We start from the raw sequence: 25,371 nt of genomic DNA on the forward strand, positions 1-25,371 counted from the left end.
GCCTGGGTTCAATCCCTCATGGGGAACTGAGATCCCACCAGTCATGTGGAACAGCCAAAAAAATAAAAAGAAAGAAAAGAAATAAGTAAATAGAGCTGCTCTGGTATCTATCAATATGGTAGAAATTCTCTATTTAAGTTTACTTTTAATTTTCATTCTTGAGTTAAGGAATCATTGAAAATAGCTTGCTGGGCAACTTCTTGGAGGCTTATCATTGTTGACACTCATCACAAGAATCTGGGAGTTGTGGGCTCTCTTATAGGGCAACTGGATTGTTAAAAGTGGGCCAATCTACCACTATCCCTTTTGATTACAAGTATCTCTACCAATAGGGTCAAAATATGAAGTAGGAATGTACCTCTTGAAGTTGGGTCAGATTGTTACCTTGAATTTATTTGCCTGATAGCCTTTTTCTGTTCTACTGTTCTTTCAAAATGTTCAGCAAAATGTCGAAGCTCTGGGAGAGAAGTGACTTCTGATTCTTATTTATCAGAATAAATAAGAGCTCCATAACAAACCATGGAGCTCTGGGTGAAGCCTATTAACAAAATGGGCACACAAGGGAAAACTAGTCCCCAGATCGTTGAGACCCGAGTATTGTCTGTGTGTGCTAGGTCACTATAGTTGTGTCTGACTCTTTGTAACCCCCTGGACTATAGCTCCCCAGGCTCCTCTGTCCAAGGGATTCTCCAGCCAAGAATACTAGAGTGGGTTGCCGTGCCCTCCTCCAGGGAATCTTCCCAACCCGGAATGAACTGAAATAGACAATCTTGCTTAGATTTCAAAGACAAAGAAGAGCAGGCCTCTGACCTTGTTTGTTAACCTTCCTGGACTGCCTGAGATGGGTACAAGCCTTGTAGCACCATAGATAAGATGGGATGAATTTTGAGATTGTTGAGCCCCTAGAGGCAGTCTAGTAAACCAAGCCCCAGGCTTAACAACATTCCAAGTTTTGACAAAACAAACAGCATTAACAAGAAACCACAGCTGCAATTTGCTTACAAATTGATGATTATATCAGTTTATGTCCTGGGATTATAAGTGAGAACTCCAAACTGCAGTTTTTCAAGTCTCACCCCAAGGAGTGCTGCCTAGTACTTTTCCCAATTGGGACTCCAGATGTGCTGTGTCATGGGACTTCCCAGCACTGTTTAAGTCTGTATGTTGGTCAAAACCTTATTTGGTGATGTATCCTCTATTAGTTCTCTTTTCTTTTAATGTTAGTATACTGAAAGCTAGATAATTCTCTAATTAGTATTATCTATTTGTATAGAAACAGGGGCTTATTTTGTTAACAAATCCTTTGAATTTGAGAGGAAAGTGAAAAGTTTCTGCAAAGCAGGGTCTTTTCAATACATTTCTTAAAGCCAATTTTGAGCATTTCCTGGATTCAGTATCATGTTAACAAACTAGCTCAGCAGGTAAAGAATCCACCTGCAATGCAGGAGACCCTGGTTCAATTCCTTGGTCGGGAAGATCCACTGGAGAAGGGATAGGCTACCCACTTCAGTATTCTTGGGCTTCCTTGGTGGCTCAGCTGGTAAAGAATCCACTTGCAATGCGGGAGATCAGGATTCAATCCCTGGATTGGGGAGATCTCCTGGAGAAGGGAACAGCTACCAAAAACGAAGATCATGGGATCTGGTCCCATCACTTCATGGCAAATAGATGTGGCAACAATGGAAACAGTGAAAGACTTTATTTCCTTGGGTTCAAAAATCACTGCAGAAGGTGACCGCAGCCATGAAATTAAAAAATGCTTGCTCCTTGGAAGACAAACCTAGAGAGCATGTTAAAAAGCAGAGACATTACTTTGCCGGTAAATGTCTGTATAGCCAAAGCTATAGTTTTTCCAGTAGCCATTTTGGATATGAGAGTTGAACCATAAAGAAGGCTGGAATCATCCAAGAATTGATGATTTCCAACTGTGGTGTTGGAGAAGACTCTTGAGAGACCCTTGGACTGCAAGGAGTTCAATCCAGTCAATCCTAAAGGAAGTCAGTCCTGAATATTCATTGGAAGGACTGATGCTGAAGCTCCAATACTTTGGCCACCTGATGCGAAGAACTGACTCACTGGAAAAGACCCTGATGCTGGGAAAGATTGAGGGCAGGAGAAGGGGAGGACAGAGGATGAGATGGTTGGATGGCATCACCGACTCGATGGACATGAGTTTAAGTAAGCTCCGGGAGTTGGTGATGGACAGGGAGGCCTGGCGTGCTGCAATCCATGTGGTGGCAAAGAGTCGTAGACGACTGAGCGACTGAACTGAACTGAACTGACGCGAACAGCTTGCCGGCCCCGGGCGGGCGTGAGCAGACTCGCCGCGCGGTGGGCGTGGCTCTCTCCGGCCCGCCTCCAGCCGGTCCTCCTCTTTTCCCCACGCCCCGCGCTCTCTGTCCGGTCTCCGCATGCGCGACCGAGCCCTGGGGGGCGGGGCTGCTCCATCCGGGTATCCAGCGGCCTGTGGGTGTTTTGTTTTCTTGGCTGGAACTTGGAGCGGTAGGTAGGAGGCCCGGCCCCGGCGCGACACCGGGATCCGGACGTACTGCACCGGCCAGGCTGGACTTAAAACTGTAAGTACCAGGCGGGAGTAGGGGGAAGGGGAGGGGCCGTCCGCTGCCGGCCGATTGAGGCCGGAACCGTCTGCCCGGCTGATGCTGCCTGGGTCGTTGCGTGCATCCTCTTCGGGAAGCTGCAGGCTCAAGCCAGCGCCTTGCTGGACCCTTCTTTCCTGCCCACTTACTGCTGACCTGGGTTCGGCCGGGGGCGGAGAGGGCGACCACCTCCGCGCTCCGGACAGTGCCCTCCCCTGGACGTCGCAGGATCCCTGAAAATCGAAAATCACCATGCTCCTCCCCCCCCCCCCCCCCCCCCGCCCCCGCTGCTTTAGATCTGGGGAAGCTGACACCCGGGAAGGAGTTGAAGCCGGCTGGTCCCCTCGGCGAGGGACAGGGCCGAGCTAGAAGAGCTAGATCTAGTTCCCACGTCTTCCCAGTCGCTGGCCACCCTCTACACCTCACATCCCCGGAGTCTGGAGGGGCGGAGTTTGGGGTTGAGTGTGCGGGTCGTAAACCAAAGAAAAACGGAGGATTCGGGTTGGCGTCATCGGGGTAGATCGGAATCAAAAGGTACTGGATTGCTATTCCGCCCAGGGAAGAATTTTTTTTTTTAAGTTAATTTTCAAAATTAGACGTCCTCAAGGCCTATTAGCACAGCTTTTAATTAAATTTTTTAAAGGGAGTTTCCAACTGGATTCGTTACTTTTGTAACAACCCTGGTTGTCAATTACAGAGTAGCTTCATAGAGGTTAAGATTCACTGTAGGAATTTGGATGTTTGCTTATTAACAATTTACACTTAAGGCAGGCTTTTTCATATTCTGAGACAGATAATGTGGATGTGTCTCACACTGGGTCTGTATAGCCCAGCTCAAAGGAGTGTTTTGTGTAATTGTCTATGGTAATTTATCCGTGGTAATTTAGCAGTGGGTTCCTTTTTCTTTCTTTCGTTTCATCCTTCCTTCCGTGTGTGCGCGCGCGCGCGTGCTTAGTCGCTCAGTCGTGTCTGACTCTGCGACCTTTTGGACTGTAGCCCACCAGGCTCCTCTGGCCATGGGATTCTCCAGGCAAGAATCCCGGAGAGGGATGCCATACCCTCCTCCTCCAGGGGATCTTCCCGACCCAGGGCTCCAAGCTGCGTCTGCTGTGATCTTCCGCATTGCAGGCGGATTATTTACCCTGCATTGGAAGCCCTCCTTCCTGCCCTTTCTTTATTCCCCTTTTCCTTTTTTAATGGTCTGAATTAATACTGACTTCAATTTTGTGCTTTCTTTTGGCTGGAAAACGTGTTAGAATCAGAGGTAGAGATTATTAAAATGAAATGGCTGTTATTTGCGTAGAGGGCTTCTCATATGGTTCAGCTGGTAAAGATTCTGCCTGCAGTGCGGGAGACTTGGGTTTGATCCCTGGGTTGGGAAGATCCCCTGGCGAAGGGAAAGACTACCTACTTCAGTATTCTGGCCTGGAGAATGCCATGGACTGTGTAGTCCATGGGGTTTCGGAGAGTCGGAGACGACTGAGCGATTTTCACTTTCACTTTTACATAGAAATGAAGCCACAAGACAGGCTTGGAAAAAAAATAATTAAGTGAAAGGACTTGATGTGAAGAAATGTTATAGATAAAATGTGTAAATTGTTAAGAGAAGTATTTTTCATCTGAGTCCATACTTTAACTCAACCAAAATTTTATCATTTGTCTCTTCACTGTGCTAGTGCTGCTGGACTCTGAATATCTAAAGAACATAATAACTTAGTCTGGAATTAAAGTTAATAATCATTATAAATTTTTTTCAGTATTTGGACACCCACTTTTGCTAAAAATCATCTTTTAAATTAAAAAAAAAAACCACAACAACTAAATGAGTCCACACTTTGTTTTCCAGAGTTTTGTGGAAATTCATCAAAAGCTGAATCTCAAATGTTCTGAAGTATAGGTAGCAAATAAAGTATTTATAACTTCATTTTTATTAAATTATTCCTAAACTGATTATCTAGAAACAAGTCAGATTTGAAGAAATTCACTAAAAGTACTGTATTAAGTTGGTTTTGTTTGTTTATTTAAGTGACCTGAAAAAATGTCTGGATTTCTGGAAGGCTTGAGGTGCTCAGAGTGCATTGATTGGGGGGAAAAACGCAATACTATTGCTTCCATTGCTGCCGGTGTTCTAGTAAGTGTCCTTGATCATTTGGGCCTTCCTTAATTTGATGTGTTTGTTTTTATGTATTTTGAATTCTGTGTGATTTCTTTAAGTATGTACTATTTATTTTATCTTTGACCACTGAATTTTTAAAAATAAATGTTGATATTTTTGTTTATGAGAGGATTTATGTATTCCATTTAAAGAGTTGACATTATGGCTTAAAATTTGATATTATTTTTCTTTTACTGCAAAAACCTAGTATAGTGAGACAGTATATTTTATATATTTATTCACAACATGGATTATGCCTCCTCTTAGTGAGTACATGAAATTACCAAGAAGTGTTCAAGAAACAATGAGGTCAGAATCATTCAAAAGATATGACTGCATTTCTCCATAACTTAACTTTTCAGTCTCATTAGATAAATAAAGAGCTCATTAAAATATATTGTTTAGAAGTAATTTATAGAATAAAATTCTTATTTATATTACATATCCTCAAGGCATGTGATTTTTTTTGTGCTCTAATGTTGACATATACTCTAAAGAATGAATTTTAAGTAAACAAGCAGAAATCTAAGTTTAAATATGTCTCTTTACCTAGCCTCTTGACAGTTATAATCTCTGAAAAATAACTGTCCTAAATTTTTCCAGGGTAATGTCAAAATATAAGACTACTATAGAAATTCTGCTATTATATTAAAAAAAAAAAAGCTTTGAATTTTAGTCTCTGAAGAAAATACCTTGAGTATGTTGGGCTCAAAGTGTTTAAAAAAAAAAAGGCAAAAGAATACTGTGCTACCCAATAAAAATGTCATTAATAGAGTATAGATCTGTCTGTAACCTGATAAAAATAATTTGATTAACCTAAAATAGTTATTTATAAATAAATAGAGCTAACTAGGTCAAGGTTGGAAGTGGGGATAGAGAAGGGGGTTACTTTCCAAATCAGCTAAACTACATGTCAGAATTTGGTTAATATCATCTTTTGTAAGTGTCTGCTCAAGTGATAAAAAATATTTATGCAGTTTTAATGTCTTTTTTCATTTTATGTTTGTCCTTGATAATGTCCAGAGCCAAATTCAATTAAGATAAATTATAATTTTGTGTTTTAATGAATTTAGCATCACCCCTGAAACCATCTGTAGACTGCACTGTAGTTTATCAAAAGAGAAAGCAGTACTGCACAGCACATTGTTTATTTCACAGCACCAAGAGACTAGCTAAAATTCTATTAACAATAATTATTCCCCATATTATTTTGAGTACTGTTTTTTTCATTTTCAATAATATCTTTCTGGAGGCTTTTATCATCAGCAACAGGCCACTCCTCTTGTCAGTTCAAGTCTAAATGACTTTTTTCCTTTCTCCTGCCATGAAATATAATTTACTTCTAGTTCACAAAAATTAGATCACAGACTTTTTAAATGACAGTATAAAAGAATGATTGTAATCATCTTGGAAAAGAAGTTTGTGTTAATAAATAGCTGTGGGATTTTAGGGTATCTAATCTTTCATCAGATACTAAGCAAAGTACTAATTGTATGCAAGAAACTGCTGGAAGATTTAAGAAAATTGTGGACTTTATTAGAAGGGATCTCTTCACTTAGATTCTTTGCTTTTTAGCCAGTAAGACAAGAAATGACTGTCATTTCTCCTCCTGTGGTTTGTTTTAGTTTTTTACAGGCTGGTGGATTATCATAGATGCAGCTGTCATTTACCCCCGCATGGACGAATTCAACCACTCCTACCACGCGTGTGGTGTCATAGCAACCATAGCCTTCTTAATGTAAGTGTCATCGCTAGTGACACGACTTGCACAGATTGTCCCAAGAGAAATATGTTTTACATACAGTTGAGTAGAGTTAATATTTTTAAATGTTACCAAATTAACATATGGGTTGTGATTTAAAAGTCAAATCATAGAGAAGGACTTAGGAAGAAAAACAGTGATCCTCTTTTCTGTTCTTCTTATTTTAATATTTATTTATTTGGCTAAGCTGGGTCTTTAGTTGCAGCAAGGGAACTCTAGTTGCAGCATGTGGGATCTAGTTCCCTGACCAGGGATTGAACCCAGCCCCCCCAAACACAAACATACACACACACGGAGAGTGTGGGGCTTAGCCACTGAACCAGCAGGGAAGTCCCCAGAGCAAACTTCTAAAGAAAGCGAGGCTGTCTCAATTTAGAGTGGTATTCTGTGAAGCTCAGTGAAAGAGGTTTTATGTTTGGAACGTGTGTCAGGAATGGACAGAGTAAGATTTTACCGCCTGCATCTCTTCGTGCTGAGTATGTCTGATGTGTACAAACAGAAAACTAGATAGGACCAAGCTAAAGATCACTCCAATCTTAGCAAGGTATAACTCTAAGAATTTCACTCTCAAATTTTAACAAGAATCAGAATCATCTAAAGGATTTGTTCAAATTCAGATTGTTGGGCCCTACACCCAGAATTTCTGCTTCAACTTGGGGTAGAACCAGGGAATTCTCATTTTAAAGCATGTCCAGGTGATGCTGATTCTGCTGGTCTGGGGACTATATCCAGTGCTTCACAGGATACTGATTGAGGGGCCTTGCCTATTGTTGTATGAACCCATTACTCAAGACTCCTGAAGACTTAAAAGTTGCAGAACTCTTATGGTTAGATAGCATCACCAACTCAATGGACATGAATTTGAGCAAACTCCAGGAGATAGTGAAGGACAGGGAAGCCTGGCATGCTGCAGTCCATTGGGGTGGCAAAGAGTCGGACCTGACTTCGCGACTGAACAATAACAACAACAGCTTGTTGTGCCTGGCAGTTTGATGTCATGGATAATTTCCTCGTAGAGTCAGAGACCCTGACCTCTTGGTTTTATTTTGTTCACACAGGATTAATGCAGTATCAAATGGACAAGTCCGAGGTGATAGTTACAGTGAAGGTTGCCTGGGTCAAACAGGTAAATAGATGCAAACAGCATCTTACTGTACATTCTTAAAATAAGAGTTATACATGTAAGAGCCACTTGTCTGACTTCTTCAGATCGGGAATAGGATGGAGATGTATCTAAGGAGAGGTTGTAGAAAAGTTGCATTTGGTCAATGGTTGTCAAGTAGTTCAGAATACAAAGTTTTGAGTATATAACCCTGTCCAATAATAGTCCTATATAGATGTAAATGTATACAGTGTATAGTAAAAAACACTATATAATAAAGAATACATTATGCAAAGTGCAAAATAGACTTTCTAGTATTTGAAACTTTACTATATAAATTATTTTCTTCCCTTTTTTCCCAACCTTAATTGATTGAATTAGCATTTTGATACAGCTTAGATTCATAGTTTTGGCATGTTTCAAAATACACAACAGAAAATTTACTATCTTAGCTATTCTTAAGTGTACAGTTCAGTAGTAGGTACATTCATTTTAATTGTGCAGCCAGTCTCCAGAAATTTTTTAATCTTGCAAAACTGAATAGGCAATAGAATTATAGTGCTTAGATTCACCCAGGCCTGCCTCTCTCCACCGAGGAACTCAAGTCCCCTGGACCCATGGCCATGTGCCCAAGGTAGGCAGAGCACAGGATGTGTGTAGCACAACTTCTTTTTTTTTTTTTTCCATTTTTATTAGTTGGAGGCTAATTACCTTACATCATTACAGTAGTTTTTGTCATACATTGAAATGAATTAGCCATGGATTTACATGTATTCCCCATCCCGGTCCCCCCTCCCACCTCCCTCTCCATCCGATCCCTCTGGGTCTTCCCAGTGCACCAGGCCCGAGCACTTGTCTCATGCACCCAACCTGGGCTGGTGATCTGTTTCACCCTAGATAATATACATGTTTCAATGCTGTTCTCTTGAAACATCCCACCCTCACCTTCTCCCAGAGTCCACAAGTCAGTTCTATACATCTGAGTCTCTTTTTCTGTTTTGCATATAGGGTTATCGTTACCATCTTTCTAAATTCCATATATATGTGTTAGTATACTGTAATGGTCTTTATCTTTCTGGCTTACTTCGCTCTGTATAATGGGCTCCAGTTTCATCCATCTCATTAGAACTGATTCAAATGAATTCTTTTTAATGGCTGAGTAATATTCTATGGTGTATATGTACCACAGCTTCCTCATCCATTCGTCTGCTGATGGGCATCTGGGTTGCTTCCATGTCCTGGCTATTATAAACAGTGCTGCGATGAACATTGGGGTGCACGTGTCTCTTTCAGATCTGGTTTCCTTGGTGTGTATGCCCAGGAGTGGGATTGCTGGGTCATATGGCAGTTCTATTTCCAGCTTTTTAAGAAATCTCCACACTGTTCTCCATAGCGGCTGTACTAGTTTGCATTCCCACCAACAGTGTAAGAGGGTTCCCTTTTCTCCACACCCTCTCCAGCATTTATTGCTTGTAGACTTTTGGATAGCAGCCATCCTGACTGGCGTGTAATGGTACCTCATTGTGGTTTTGGTTTGCATTTCTCTGATAATGAGTGATGTTGAGCATCTTTTCATGTGTTTGTTAGCCATCTGTATGTCTTCCTTGGAGAAATGTCTGTTGAGTTCTTTGGCCCATTTTTTGATTGGGTCATTTATTTTTCTGGAGTTGAGCTGGAGGAGTTGCTTGTATATTTTTGAGATTAATCCTTTGTTGCTTCGTTTGCTACAACTTCTTGTAGAGTCCAATTTAGCCAAAGATTTGAGGAGACAGATACTTATTGAACATTTTAAATTATAAACTTATATCCATACAAAAATAAACCTGAATATAGGCAAGATTTAGGTGACTTTTTTCCCCTCTCCCTAATGAAATAAAAAGAACTGCAGTGGTCGATTCAGGTCTGTGTTTTCAGACTCCCTCTGGTTCACTCTCTGTTATCAATAGATGAACTTAAATAGAAGCAATACAGATATACTGATATACTGTGACCTTGTAAAATCTAAATGAAGAGATAAATGTTAGCACAGCTCTGGGGGTCCAGAGCTGGTTGTATTTGTGTATCATATCATATCTATAAGTGAGAGCTTATTATTTCAGAACTATGTTTTATATCTTGGGTATGAAATCAGAAATTTACATATAACATTATTTGCTGTGCTTTATTGAGCAAGGCAGGGTTTTTATTAAAATGCATTTGTGCTAATTAAATAAACTCATCTCAGAATTCACTTTAGGCGAGCTAATGACTGTTTCAGTCACTCAGTCATGTCTGACTCTTTGCGACCGCATGGACTGCAGCACCCCAGGCCTCCCTGTCCATCCCCAACTCCCAGAGCTTACTCAAACTCATGTCCATCGAGTCGGTGATGCAATCCAAGCATCTCATCCTCTGTCATCCCCTTCTCCCGCCTTCAATCTTTCCCAGAATCAGAATCTTTTCCAGTGACTCAGTTCTTCGGATCAGGTGGCCGAAGTATTGGAGTTTCAGCTTCAGTATCAGTCCTTCCAATGAACACCCAGGACTGATCTCCTTTAGGATTGACTGGTTTGAGCTCCTTGCAGTCCAAGGAACTCTCATAAGTCTTCTCCAACATCACAGTTCAAAAGCATCAGTTCTTCGGCTCTCAGCTTTCTTTATAGTCCAACTCTCACATCCATACATGACTACTGGAAAAACCATAGCTTTGACTAGATGGACCTTTGTGGGTAAAGCAACGTCTCTGCTTTTTAATATGCTGTCTAGATTGGTCATAGTTTTTCTTCCAGGGAGCAAGCATCTTTTAATTTCATGGGCTGCAGTCACCATCTGCAGAGATTTTGGAGCTCAGGACATAAGGTCTGTCACTGTTTCCATTTTTTCCCCATCTATTTGCCATGAAGTGATGGGACCGGATGCCATGACTCTGTTAGTAAATCTTCATAAATATTATATAAACATGATTTGTAAGTTGATTGTCTTTCCCTGTTAATGTAATTTTAATGCTGTCTAGGCACTTAGAATGTAAAGACTAAAGTCGACAGGGAAACGGCCAGCGTCCGCACTGACAATCCTTAGCACAGTTCCCACTATTCTTGCTTTAGACTCTGCGTCCGCACTGACAATCCTTAGCACAGTTCCCACTATTCTTGCTTTAGACTCTGATGGCAACTGCACATGTTTTTCTCTCTGGGTTTTTGTCTTTTTTTGAAAGGCTGATTGAACTGAGTGCTGCCATACAAGAAACAGTTCTCGTAAAATATTATTTCTCTTAAGGTGCTCGCATTTGGCTGTTCATTGGTTTCATGTTGGCCTTTGGCTCTCTGATTGCATCGATGTGGATTCTTTTTGGAGGATACGTTGCTAAAGGTAAGAGAAAACAGTTTACCTTTTACTTCAATGGAATTTTGAAATTTTGCATTGAAGTTGTTTTTTTTAGAATAAAGTTTTCTTTGTATAGTTCAGCCAACTACTAGCAATGCATTTGTGCCCAGGAACCCCCCTCCCTAATCTGTATTTGTATTTGTTTTGTTTGCTATGTTTTTAGTATTCCTTTCTCCTGTATTTTTTCTTCTCATCTAGAGCCTGGAAGGGATGGGACACAGCTCCATCCCTTGTTTCTCTTTGGCTTCCAAAAACCTCAGAAGCTCAAAAACCTCATATCTTGTCCAGCTATTTGGCAAGTCTTGACTTGCTGAATAACATGCAGGCAAAGCCTTAACATCCTAGAATTGAAATTTATTGAGCTCAGCCTCCTTGATAATATATCATCATCTTCTTTTAGATAAAAAAACAAATGAACACTTAATGCGTATCTGCTATATAAGGCCAGTGTGAGGCAAGCTAGGAAAAAGACCTACTCTCAGGTCCTTGGTTGAATCTTTGCCTTGAGGGACCCCAGAAAAGTATGAAATTCATTCAGTGTTCTAGGTAAAACTGACTATGCTTATCATAGTAAAAAATAAGATATTAATGATTTGCCAAACCAGACCAGCAGAAATCTAATCTAGCTCATATTTTAACACTTCACTTTGTTAGATAAGATGTAATTCTTGGATTAAAATAATTGTTTCCCTGATTTTTTAATTCAAATTGTTTAAATCTTGCAGATAGGAATGATAGGCAGTTTTAAATATCTGTGGTTCTTCTTTTCTATGTAATTTTTTATAAAACCATGTTGCTAAAAATATAGAAAAGAAAGAGAAGAAAAACAAATAATCTTACTGCTCTTAAATATTTTGGTATATTTTCTTTGGTTTCTTTTGTTTCTTAAATAGTTGTAATCAGAGTATAATTTTGAACCTGGCCTTTTGCCTATCATATGAAATTCTCTTGCTGCTACAAAATTTATCACCATCATAGTTTAAAAACAAAAATGTTACTTTTTTATCATGTGAATTGCTTATTCATTGTAGAAAACTGAGAATATAAAAGAGCTCAAAGAGGAAAGTAAAATTACTGAAAATTCTTCTTTCCTAGATAACAACTATTAATACAGAGCCCCTTTTTGTAGGAATGTGTTCATCTCATAGACTTTGAAGTTATTTTCCTAAAGGCTTCTGAAGCCAAGTTATGCTTTGAGAATTATTAGCAGCAAATCTGTAATTTTATGAAGTGCCTTTATATAGAACCTTTATGAGTCATTCTAGTGGTAGTGGTTATTTAATGTGGCCTTCTAGTACAGAGGGTCTATACAAACCAGCTATTATGGTAGTCAGATTAACTTAAAACTCTTAGGAGGAAAAGTTGCTATTCATCACTCCTCGGTTTGTCAGTGAGTGATCATTGACAGCTCCAGTAGTAAAAACTTCGAGAATTTCAGGTTCAGTCCAGGATAAAATCGAGACAAGATGGTCCTTTGGCAGTCTTTCCTATCTTAGTGGCTACTTTCTCCATCCAGGTGTTTAGGCCCAAAACATGGGTAGTTAAGGCCTGTCAAAGATGACACCTCTTTCTCTTACATCCCACAGCCTAATCCATCCCCAGATTCTGTTGATTCTGCTATTAAAATATATCCTGAATATGACCACTTTTTATCTCCTCTGTTGCTCCCACCCTGGTTCCATCCATGATGGTCTCTGGCCTGATTTCCTAAAATAGCTTGTTTATGTCCCCTCCCCAGCCTCACCCCGCTTTAGTCTGCTGTCTGCACCGCAGCCAGAAGATCCTGTTGAAGTGTGTCAGCTCAAGTCACTTTTCTGCTCAAAACCTTCCAGTGATTTTTTTCCTCTCACCCAGATTGAAAATCAGAGTCAGCACGACTGTGAAGCTGTGAAGGATCTGCGCCGCACCCCACCTGCCACTCGTCCTTCTTTGATCTGTCTCCTGCTTTCCTCTTTTGCCCTTGTGACTGTTCCTCCAATGTACTAGCATGCTGCCACCCCAGGGCTTTTGCACTTGTCGTTCTGCTGCTTCTGCACGGCTGCTTCTGCCCTCACTTTCTTTGTATCCTTATACTTTTCCTTGCGTCACCTTCCCATGAGGTCCTTCTGGCCGTCTGTATAGTATATCATCATTCAGTACACTTCCCATACCTTTCCTGCTTTACTTTTTCTTCTTACTTATTCTCAACAGTGTTTAGCTCCACGAAGGCGAACGTTTCGCCTGTTTTGTTTACTGTGTTATCCTCAGCACATTCAACAATGCTGGTACGCAGTATGTGCTCGGTATTTATTAAATAAATGAAGGAAGCTACCGTTTACTAAACCAGAACTACACTCTGATACGTACTGTGTCATTTAATACCCACACCAATCATAGTTGCCAGAAAAATCAATTATGTTAGGCAGGAAAACTGACATTCACCAGTTTATCAGAAACTGAATGTTTTGAGATCATGCACCTCTAACTGTTACAATTACTTTTATAGAAAAAGCCATAGTATACCCTGGGATTGCTGTATTTTTCCAAAATGCCTTCATCTTTTTTGGGTAAGTTTGTTTTGCATTCTTTATCCTATCTTTTTTTTTCTTGTTTTAAAATGATACTTTATGTCATTGACTGTATTTAGTTGCTTAATTTCCTCCTGTCTAATGCCTCTCCCCCACGTTATTGTCATAAAGTAAGAATGAGACGGAGACAGGTATTTTTAATACGTGGGTTGGTTTACTGCCAACCTTGGAAACATACATTGATTTTTTTTAAATGCCACCACCTCTCCTTTAATGAAGAATTGTGATTCATGTAGATTTAGTTATCTGGCACTGGCACTGTTCATTTAAAATTTATGTCTCTAACAGTTGCTTTTAGTGAAAGCCTGCTTAAAGCCATTTCTTCTTAAAATTTTGTTTCTGGATGCGTTTTATGGTTCTTTCTGTCCTTGGTGTCACTAGAATTTATGTGTGATATTTGAGGTGTAAAGCCTTGACCTTTTTTTTATCCTTCTGATGCAATGACAAAAGGTTACTTAGACCCTAAAAACCTTAATACTTTTATCACTAATCTTTTCTAATGTTCACTCTTTCCTGGACATATAGGGCATGCCCTATCCCGCTTTCCCTAGCCTCCCTCTTCACCCCACCTCCCAAAAAAACAACAGAAACTTCTCTTTATCCTATCTATCAGGAGTTCTTAATTCCCATTGCATGGGTAGGCTTCTAAAGACTGGGAACCACCAGACATGTCTGCATGCAAGACATTGGTTTTTCTGTTTATTTCTGGGAAGTGAGCCTATGGCTTTCATCAAATTTTCAAAGATGTCTAAATTCAGAAAAGGTTTTTTTAAAAAAACAAAACAAAACTGCTGTATATTCTAGGACAGTCTTATTCTAGGACTTTCCCTTCCCTTCCTTGTCCCTTCCCACCCACCTCTTGAAAGGAAATAGATAACTCCTGTCTATTGAACCACTCATGGAATGCTAATAGTTGCCCTTTAACAATAGCCAGCAGTTGGTATTCATACTTTTTCCATTCCACCACAAAGCATTTTTGCAATTTTATAAAATCAGTTTAGAAATAGGAAAAATGTGAATTTACATATGGCAAGATATACAGCCTCTTTGGGTCATACCTTGCATCTTGAAACTAGTGGAGAAAATCCAAGAGTTTTTTTGTTTTTTCTAATGTTAAGCCATTGATTTTGTGCAGAAAATATGCCCAAAGTTTCTTGAGCACTGTTTTTGTGCAAGACACCATTCTTAGTGTGTTACATGTGTGCTCCCAGTTGATTCCTAAAACTCTAAAGGTGGCTCCAGTGTTACCATCATTTTATATGTGAGAAATAGGCACAGAGATCATGTTCCAGATTGTGTGGCTAAAATTCAGGCTATCTGACTCTGAAGTTCAGGCTCCAGGAGGATGGAATTTGGAATGAGTTTAATTAGCATTTTCTCCTTTGTTGAGTCTTCAACCAATTGCTTAATATTAGTTCTGTTTCTTTCCTGCCCAATCCCCCTCCTTTTTTTTTTTTAAAGAATGTAACACTGTACTTGAAAAAATAGGAAGTGATCCAACCTCACTCCCCAAGTTTTGTAAATTTGGTAAATATGGGTAGATTTGTTATTTTGTAGGGTGGTGTATTATAGCATGTGTTTATTAGAGGGACAGTATTGATGTTTAGAATTTCTTTTCCTTTCAAGCTATAGTGCTGAGGCTTGAACATCTTTAAAGAAGGACCAGGCATCTGAGCTCAGTACTCCAGAATCTCCACAGGGTTAGAGGTGCTTGTGGGAATTCAGTGTCCCACAACTTCAGCCAATGGAAGGTAGCATAACAGGATCAGAGGCAAGGGTCAGAAAAGCTTCAGGATGGAGTGGTGGGAGGGGATTTACCGAGAACCAGCCAGGGAAGGCAAAACAGCAGCCTTCTGGGTTCTAATCATTGTTTACTCTGGCAGAGGTGGAGGATAAAGTAAGTTCCACCTTGAGATTTTGTTTCTGGCAGAGAAGTTCCTTTGTCAGAGCAGGGAGGAGGAGCCAGAGGATTGAGAGGTTTGTGGGGAAGTTTTATCTTTTTCAATGAGGGAAGAAACACGTATGTTCATACAGTAGTTACCACATTTCACAGAACCTTAAAAACCCATTGCTGACTTGTCTCAAGTTAGTTATAATACGTTATTTTTCTAAGCAACAAGTTTGGTTAATTTCTCATGTATTGCTATTGTACTTATTAAATCCAAAAACTGATTTGGTTTTGTGAAAATACTGTAGGCAAATAGCAGTTAAATCCAACTAATAGACACTGTTGTCAGGATAGTTGTAGCAGATTGCCTACCGTTTTTGAATTTATAACAGAACAGTTCTCAGCAACAAACTTAGAAATTGTTGTTTCAGACATCAAAAACAGAAATCAGTACCAAAGGTAACCATCTGACAATGCAAGAGGGACTGGCTCTCGCCTAAGAAACTCTTGAGGTTGCAGTTTGCATCTGGTGATTAGGGTGTAAAGTTAAGCCATGCCTCTTTTAAGCTATCTGTGGAGTAGAGGCTCTGGTTTTTCTTTTTTTGTAGCAGTAGTTTTGAAATTACCTGGAAGAGCACAGATCAATTGCTTTTTGGGGGTTTATGAAATCCTTTATAAAGGAAAATTCCATGAGAGGGTATAGACGACTTCCTGGTTGCTTTTTTTTTCCCATTAAAAAACACTTAAGTGCTTACCTTTATAAAGGCCTGTGAAACCTATTTTGTTTTGGCTGTGCTGAGCAGCTCACAGGATATTAGTTCCCCAACCAGGGAGCAAACCCAGGCCCCCTGCACTAGAAGTGCAGTCCTAACCACTGGACCGCTAGGAAATTTCCTATGAAACCTTTTAAAATTGACCATTTTGATTGAGGGTATATCTTTGAGTATACACTGGAAATTAGAAAATAGATGAGAAAACAAATGAAAACCAGCAGATGCCATTGTAGTATCTACTTTTCACTTCTCCCTTGCCTTAGCCCCCCGACATCCAAGCCCTGATGAGTTTGCTTCTCAATTGTCTTAACCCTCTTCTCTTTGTGTTCATTTCCTTCGTTAGGTTCGGTCATTCTCATCCCTTCCTGAGCTCTTCACACTCTTGACTGATGTCTCTCTTGGGTCCAGTTTTCCTGTATCAGTGTTCCTTCTAAAACACTAGAAAATGGCAGCCCACTCCAGTGTTCTTGCCTGGGAAATTCCATGGTCAGAGGAGCCCGGTGGGCTGCAGTCCACCGGGTCACAAAAAGTCTGACACCGCTGGGTGACTAACACTTTCACAGAAGGGATTGCCACTAGGGGCCATCCAGCAAAATTCAGAACAGTATTGTTTTGTTTTATTGAGCTGACATTTTAAAATGAAGGTATTTTACCTAAAAATCAGAATTCTTGAAAATCTAGAGGATCCGCCAACCCTGGGCCCTGGCTCAGCAGCAGTCGTCTGGAGCTGAAGTTGTTTCTTTTACCCGAGATGCGTCTCTGCGTAGTCCCAGCTCCTGCGTTGTCTGGGCCCAAGCTGCCTTTAGTAGATCACAGGCTGGTGCCCGCCCGCTTGTCTCATCTGAGGCTCCCAAAGGCCCCTGTGGGCAATTTGCCACTCTGGTCAGTTGGCTTGCCAAACCCTGACCACTGCCATTTCTCATGCTCCTTGCCTCTTAAACTGTACCCTACCCATATTGAACTCTCCCCTGCTCTCCCACACCACAGGTATTTATATCGAGGTATATATCAATGAGCCAAAAACTTTGTTCAGGTTTTTCCATAAGATCATACAGGAAAACCCGAACGAACGTGTGTGTGTTCTTATGCATCTGCCCTCTTAAATTGAAGCCTTAAAAAAAAAGCTATAGACACTTCCCAAAATAAAACCTAGAGTATAGGCTCTGTGAGGGCATTTCCTGACATGTCCGTCTCTGGGGCTTTGCCTGAGGACCCATGCTCTTTTTTTTTTTTTTGACCTGTGATCTTTTATTCCTCTTTGCCTTTTTATTTTTCCCCTCTTTGCCTTTTGATCTGCCATTTCCTCCCCTGAAACATCTTCACCGTCCCACCAGCTCCCGCTTCTCCCACCCTGCCATTCAAACTCCTCTTATCCTTCCATGTTCTTCTAACATCACCACCTCTGTAAGTCCTTTCCTGACAAATTCAGGCAAAATAAATCCCCATATGGGACTTCCTAGTGGTCCAGTGGCTAAGACTCTGTGCTTGCAATGCAGAGTTCGACCTGGGTTCGATCCCTGGTCTGAGAACCAGATCCCAGATCCCACATCACAGCTAAGACCTGGCACAGCCAAATAAATAAATATTAAAAAAAAAAAAAATCCCCATATGTTCTCTGCTCCCTTAACATGTGGTGTATATGCCTCTCCCCACCCCCGACCCTCTGTACTTACCACGTTGTGTCATCAAGAACATAAGCAACTTGAAGTTCGGGACTATATCTTTGCCTTTATAACCCTAGCTTTTCGCACTGCCATCTTGACTCAGAAAAGGCTTGTTAAGGGAATTAGATAATATCAGACATATAATGGTTACACACTAAACACTGGTTAACTTCTTAAGAGGGACATACGTCTCCAAACTCAGAAGTTCAGGTTGCAGGATAGCTTGTGGTAAACAGCACAGTCGTGTACATTGGCCGAGCTTACAACCCTGGAATGATCAGCTTCTGTTCTGATACATCCCATGGGTTTTTCCCATACAGCTCATCAATTATTCTTTGTCGCTAGTTTCCCACAATTCTAAATCTCTCATCTTTTTTCCCCAAACTCAGCCAGTCATATGATATTTCTTGTTCTTTTCACAGAGGACTCGTTTTTAAGTTTGGCCGCACTGAAGACTTATGGCAGTGAAAGCTTCTGATTCGTTACTGCCCAACAGCCCTGCGTGGGGTTTCTTTTTGTTTGGTTGTTTTTTTTTTTTTTGCTACTCACTCCCAGTCTTTTGTAATGCCATTTTCTAAACTCCTTTCTGAGTATAGTCTCAACTTAAATTTGTATAATACTAAAATCATGAGAACTCTCTCTAATCAACAAGCGCAGCAAAATCTATTGTGATATACATGTGATTACATTTGATTAACTTGTAAAATGTTGAAGAAAAGTATTTCACGTGAGAAATTTTTATTACATTTTATCATGTTTATAAAAATAAATCACAAAAGAAATCATGGAAGCATCTTATATGAGTATTTGTCATATCCAAAATCCAAAGCTGCAATTAAAGTGCTCTGAAGATTTAATGTGTTTATTTAAATGTGGCCTATTCTGTGTCAAATACTAGATGAAACATAAATAATGATGAAATATAAACATGTTCTTGTTTTTAAAAGCTATTCAGTGGTCAGAATTCTTTCTCACTATCCTTTGTGTTTGCTTTATTAATGTATGGTTTTGCCAAAAATTCTGTAAATATTTCAGTGTAAGTAGTTATTGAGGGTCTCCCAAGGGGTGAGTGAATATGTTGAAAGAGAGAAGCCCCATAATCTAGCCACCAGTTTCCTCAGAAGTGTCCCTTCAGTGCCACTGACTCGGCTGTGACCCTGGGCCTGGTGGGACGCTAACGGTTACTCCACAGCCACCGTGGAAGGAAAGAGGAAGCGGAGAGGGGCTTGGTCTTTACTCCGGTGACTGACTCTCTTGTTGTTGGTTTGATAATAAATTGAATTCCATTTTGTTGTATCTCTACTGAACCACTAAGCTCAAAATAGACCAAGTGAGGTCGGTTATAATGACAAGTGTCCAGCTACTGGGAACTCTTAGTCTGCTCCTTTTTGGAATTCTTTTATCCCCCAGGCTCCCCACTTTAACATAATGGGAATTTTTTTTCTTTAATGAGCTAGCTAACTATGTGGGTATATGTTCTTCAGAACTAAAGCTTGAAATATTGTCATATTAATAAAGCTTGCAACAATTAGCTATTCGTTAACCACCAAATACCTCTCAGATGATTTAGATTGTGGTACCCTTTCTATGTCAGCCACAGTTTTCTCCCAGTGTGTATGTTATTTTGTTTGTTTTTAATTTTTAGTTTTTGGTTACACTGTGTGGCATGTGGGATCTTAGTTCCCTGAACAGGGATCGAACCTGCACCCCCCTGCATTGGAAGCACCGAGTCTTAACCACTGGACCGCCGGGGAAGTCCCTACTGAGTATGTTTTGAATGTTGCCTGGTCATCAGCTACTCAAGGAAATGACTATCACTGTCATTTCACCATCAAATCACTGTTTTTTAGATCCACAGGTATGAGAATTGGAGGAGATCTTGGGGATTGAAGTTTACCTTCTCTTTTTACAGATAAGGGAACCCAGACCATGGCGATTTAAATGATATCCTCAGGGTTATAGGACTAGTTTTTAAATCTTGAGGCAGTCTGTCTCCACGTTCACAGATGTTTTCCCTACAGTTAAATTCAGGATGTGCTCAGGGAATAAGAACTCCTTGTAAAACCACTGGAATAAAAGCATAATGTCAGCAAGGATTAAATCTGAGTCTTCAGTTTTCCGCTGTTTCATATCAGCTGCTCTGCTGATACAGGTGAGTTAGCGGTGTAGCTTAATACTTTATTAAGCACAAGAAAGAATCTAGGGATTGTCAATAAAATTGAACCAAAACCTTAATGTCTTTCCTCATAGTTTAATCAGTAAAGAATCTGCCTGCAATGTAGGAGAACTGGGTTCGATTCCTGGGTCAGGAAGATCCTCTGGAGAAAGAAATGGCAACTCACTCCCGTATTGTCGCCTGGAGAATCCCATGGATAGACGAGCCTGGCAGGCTACAGTCCGTGGGATCGCAGGAGTCGGACATGACTTAGAAACTAAACCACCACCACCATGTGTCTGTACCCAAGACAGTATTGAGAGCATCATCTTTCATGAAACTAAACATAATTATTTAAAATCATTATAAGATTATTAAGTTTATAGTCTTTTATTTTTAGTATCAAATCTATGTGACCTGTCTCATTGTACATAAGGAGACTTTGCTATAACAAGTGGTTGTTGCACGTGCGCACACACACACACACACACACACACACAAATGGGCAATGGTGAAAAGTTGTCTTGTTTTCAAACAGGCCTTGTTTCTCTTGGATGCTTTCCCTTAATATCCAACAGCCAAATGTGGAAACTGTAAAAGCAAAGCAAACTTTTTTTATTATAGATGAACCCTTACACACTCAATATTGCACACATACTGATTCTGATTTGATCTTTTGAAACTTGTGTTGCCCAAAATGTTACTTTATCACAAAGGCCTTATCACAAATAAAGAACCTTTATCACAAAGTTCTTTCAAAAAAATCTGAATTGGAAGACCTCTTAGGTAAATCTCATTTCATACAGCTCTTTACATGGATCATTCATGGTCACCTGGCTTTTGGTTGTATAACTCCAGTGAAAGGAGACTCATTACCATGTGAAGTAGTTCTTCCCATAAGATCTTATGGAAAAACCTGAATGAACTTAATTGGCCAACCCAATAGTGTCATCTGTCATCCAGGGATGAGATGGGTAGGTATCCTTGGGGTTGGTGAGTGTCCCACCCTAGGAACTGCTGAGCATGGTCTGGGCAATCAGTGATGGAATGTCCTTTTTAACCTCTGGTAGTCTGCTTCTATGACATACAATAAGGGCATTTCATAATGTTTAAGATGTCCTTTTGGATGGTTTACAAAAAAAAAAAAAAATCATTCCTGGATTTATCAGCTTGGGAAGTTCATATTCTTGCATTTCAAATGCAAGCTGTAAAGCATTACCCTGCTGAAAAAATGGTTCTACTCAGTTGTAAAAAAAAAAAAAAAAAAAAGCGAAAAAAAAAATCAGAAGATTTGGGGAAAAATAGCCATTCTCTGGTAGCTGACCATAACACATACACACATACACATATGTGTCTCTGAAGCCAGACAGACATCGATTCAGCTTCCTCCTGTACCATTTACTAGCTCTGTCATTTTGGACGAGTGACTCATCTTTAGATGGGGAGACTTAATCTTATGCAGGGTTTTTGTGAGGATAAAGTCAGTTTGAGTAAACTCCGGGAGTTGGTTATGGACAGGGAGGCCTGGCATGCTGCAATTCATGGGTTCGCAAAGAGTTGGACACGACTGAGCGACTGAACTGAACTGAAAGTCAGACAATGTTGAAAAGCATCCAGCACGGACTCAGAAACAGTAGGCTTGCAGTAAGCGATAGCTGTGAGACTTAACACATTCCACTGTGGTGTGGCAGGAGGGCTCAGCAGTTGCAGCACTTGGGCTTAGTTGCCCCGGGACATGTGGGATCTTAGCTCCCTGACCAACGACTGAATCAGCATCCGCTGCATTGGAAGGTAGATTCTTAACAACTGAATCACCAGGGAAGTACCGATACATATGTTCTTACCTTGATGTGGTCATGGTTTCAGGGGTGTATAAGTATGTTTAAAGATACCAAATTATATACTTAATAATGTGTGCAGTTCGTTGTCAAGTAAACCTCCAGAAAGCTGTTTCAAGAGGAAGAGGAGCACAGAGATGAAGGAATAGGGGAGGAGGTGGTGGGTTCTCTCCGTTTCGCCCCTACAGACCTGAATACCAAGGTCCGTAACAAGGCTGGTTCTGTGTCCCCCTGGTGGTCAGTGTCTGGGCCTGCTAGGTGGAGAAAGGATTGGCCCGGGACTCAGAAGGCCCGCTTTCATTCACAAAGGCATCAGCTGCGCATTAATCTGCCCTCTGTTGGCCCCTGCTTCCCATTTATAACTTGACCATATGGGTCCCTGCTTGCGTCGCCAACCTCAGCATCAGTTGGAAGATTACCTAACACACACCAGAGTACTTTGTGAACTGCAAGTGCAGGTCAAAGGGAGGAAGGCAGTGGGGTCTCAGGGAATGAGCCCTGACCTTCCTAGCCCAGTCATGACAACAAACCCTACAATGTCACCTAGACTGTCAGTGGCGCTGAATTATTTGAGTTTTCTATCTCTTGACTCACTGACCCCAGGTCCCTATACTGCACGTTTTCTTGGTCCACTGGCTGTAATTTATCCCGCTCTTGCTCTCAAAACTTAGACAGTCATGACTCCGCTCAGAAGTCTAGCAAATGCAGGCCCTGGACTTGCTGGCCCCTGTGGGCCTTCTGGCTTTTGCACTGCAGGATTCTATCACCTTCATGTTGAACTATTAGCCCACTTCGGTGACTCCAGATGGGGAGGAGACGGGGCCAGTGTCAGTTCTCACATCCCTGACCCTCCGTGATTTTGAGGCATCAGGGAAATGGGAACGTCTACTACCCCACCCCTGACCAACACAAACACACACACACACACACACACACACACACACACACACATATCATGGATTTGCTTTTCCTCCAGTGCTCCTTACTTCATTTTTACTTTACTCTCCATAAACACCAAGTTAACATACATAACCCAGGTATCTTTTTAAGTCCATTCACTCCAAACCTATGACATTAATAGGTTAAAAATCTTACCTTCCAGAAAGATTGGTCGTCAAAATAGTGACTCTTGTGAGTTGATTTCCATATGTTGAGGTTTAAGAGCAAGCCTGTTTAAGTTCATAAATAAATGTTACACATTTAGAGGATTGCATTTATCTCAAAGTTAATCAGACTATCATATCTCACCTATGATAACTCAACAGAAATCCTTTTATCTTCCACAACTGGGAGATAGACACACAGAAGCACTGTTCTTCCCGGACCTGTTTAATTAATTCTACAGAGATCTTTTAAAAGGAACTGGTAAGAACAATTATATCCAAAGGATTAGGTTACACCGAGAGGTATATGATAGTCATGGATCTAACACGCTTCCCAAGACAGAGAAGAAGGACCCTGTTGGACAAAGCCCCACTTAGAGGCTGATTCATTTAAACACAAGAGCTACCATGGAGAGCGACTCAAACAGCCACCCTTGCAGGTTCATCCTCCCTGGTTCCAATAAAGTCCCAGTGACCTCAGCTCCAGATTCCACTGGTTAGGAAAGCAGGTAATAACATGTGCTTCTGTGCTTGTTCTTGTCAGCCATCCCACCTCTGCCCAGAGAGCTAGGGCCCTATGCATTGCCCCAGGTGCTCAAAGTGGAATTTCCAGTTAAAAAATCGTGCTTACCTTTCATGTGAAGCAGGGAAATGCCACTGATAGACTTATCTGTGTATTTTTAATGATGATCCATCCCAATGTATTAAATAGTAAGATTAACAAGAGTAGGCGTGTGCTCATTCACACTTGCCTCTCACAGTGTGTGCCTTTAACTGATATTGGCATGATGAGTGTAATCTACACACCTCATTTAGCTAGAATTACTCATAAATGAACCTCTGTTGCCTACATATATTTTTCAGATAGTTGAGGCTTACTCATCACTGATGAAAATCCATCTAAAATATATTTTCTTGCCTTGTGAGACAACACTGAACACATTTAGACTTTAAAAAAAAATTAGAGCTGTTGATAGGAATATCCATTTATCAAAGGCGCTGTATAACGTGGAGAAGGGCCACAGCTGCTGAAAGCTACTGGCCTGTTCTCTGGCAGCCCAAGCTTCTCATGTTCTTGTGTCTGGTTTTAAGAATTTATTTTCTCCTGTTAGGCTCTTTGCTTTCACTGCTGACTTCTACCAATGCGTCTTACCTCTGGAAATCTACCTCTAATCTGCTATTTTTAATCTGCCTGAACTATGAAAACCCTTAACCATGCTTGATAAGATTGTTTCTTTTTATTTTCTCTCTCTCTCTCTCTCTTTTGGCTGTACCACACAGCATGTGAGATCCTACTTCCCTGACCAGGGATGGAACCTGTGCCCCCCTGGAGTGGAGTCACAGAGTCTTAACCATTGAACCACCAGGGAAGTCACCAAGATTGTTTCTTACCTAAGTGCCTATAGGAGGGCTTCACAGAAAGGGGTCTCTTCATGGGTAAAAATGCTTGATTTTAGGGGGTCGATTTGGCGCCATCTTGGCTTCCTGGAGGCCTCTTTCCCCTTACATTGTCCAAGTAAATTTTTTTTAATTTGGGAAGATATTAGGGAATGTCTTTGTGGTGCACAGCACAAGGAAGGCTGTTTCTTTTTCTGTTTTTGGCCAAGTGGCAAGCAGGATCTTAATTCCCCGACCAGGGACTGAACCTGTGATGCTGAAGTGGAAGTGCGGAGTCCTAACCACTGGACCACCAGGGAAATCCCGTCCAAGTACTTTTTAATCACCAGTTTCCTCAAGTAGAAAGCAACATGTAAAGATGAAAGCTCATTGTTCTTAACTCTTAAAGGAATAAAAGGAGTGTCTTTATGCTCTTTCTTGATCTCAGTGAGGCATGGGAAGCCTTCCCAGCTGCTTTACAAGACAGTACAACTCAATGTCACGGTAAATGGCATGAGGGCCCAGGTGTAGGACTGCCAAATACAATGCAGGATGCTCAGTTAATTCTGAATTCTGAGTTGGGTGCCTTGTGTTTTCACTTGTTAAATCTGGCAACTCTCTTTAGGGTTGGACCGCCACCACCAATAGAATGTAAACTTACGGCAGGAGGCCTTGTTCTCATGTGCATTTAATCAGTCATCTCAGACTCTGTTGAAAGCTGAGGCCAGTTGGCACATTAAAGCAATTCTAGCCAATCTCATTCTCTAAAACTCCAGAAAGTACTTTCGAGACTTTCCTGGTAGTCCAATGGTTAAGACTCTGCCTCCAGTGCACGGGAAGTGGCTTCGATCCCTCGTCAGGGAACTGAGATTCCCCACGCCACTGTTGTTCAGTCACTAAGTTGTGTCTGACTCTTTGTGACCCCACGGACTGCAGTATGCCAGGCTTTCCTGTCCTTCACTATTTCCCGAAGTTTGCCCAAACTCATGTCCACTGAGTTAGTGATGCCATCCAACCATGCCGTGCG

At 40.9% G+C, this 25,371-nt stretch overlaps 2 protein-coding genes across 3 annotated transcripts in view; one reads left to right on the forward strand and one right to left on the reverse strand.

The window, feature by feature from the left end:
• The first annotated feature begins 2,423 nt into the window (after positions 1-2,423).
• On the forward strand, positions 2,424-18,821 carry TMEM50A (transmembrane protein 50A). Of its 2 annotated transcripts, none has more exons than XM_020909263.2 (7): positions 2,424-2,576; positions 4,624-4,728; positions 6,378-6,490; positions 7,573-7,640; positions 10,872-10,964; positions 13,465-13,525; positions 18,294-18,821. In XM_020909263.2, the coding sequence occupies exons 2-7, from the start codon at positions 4,636-4,638 to the stop codon at positions 18,337-18,339; spliced, it is 474 nt and encodes a 157-aa protein (XP_020764922.1). In that variant the 5' UTR covers positions 2,424-2,576; positions 4,624-4,635; the 3' UTR covers positions 18,340-18,821. The 2 variants fall into 2 exon arrangements, with proteins under 2 accessions (XP_020764922.1, XP_070315052.1); XM_070458951.1 differs by lacking the exon at positions 2,424-2,576 and adding an exon at positions 2,926-3,131.
• Positions 18,822-20,506: 1,685 nt separating this feature from the next.
• Positions 20,507-25,371, reverse strand: part of LOC110147671 (RH-like protein IC) — a 39,248-nt gene continuing 34,383 nt past the window's right edge. Inside the window, exons 9-10 of the mRNA XM_020909321.2 lie at positions 22,960-23,033; positions 20,507-20,617 (exon numbers count right to left, since the gene is read on the reverse strand). Coding sequence (XP_020764980.2) covers positions 20,591-20,617; positions 22,960-23,033 — 101 coding nt within the window. The 3' untranslated portion in view covers positions 20,507-20,590. The remainder of the gene's footprint in view (positions 20,618-22,959; positions 23,034-25,371) is intronic.

Source organism: Odocoileus virginianus, chromosome 30 (genome assembly GCF_023699985.2).
Source record: "Odocoileus virginianus isolate 20LAN1187 ecotype Illinois chromosome 30, Ovbor_1.2, whole genome shotgun sequence".
Taxonomy (NCBI): domain Eukaryota; kingdom Metazoa; phylum Chordata; class Mammalia; order Artiodactyla; family Cervidae; genus Odocoileus; species Odocoileus virginianus.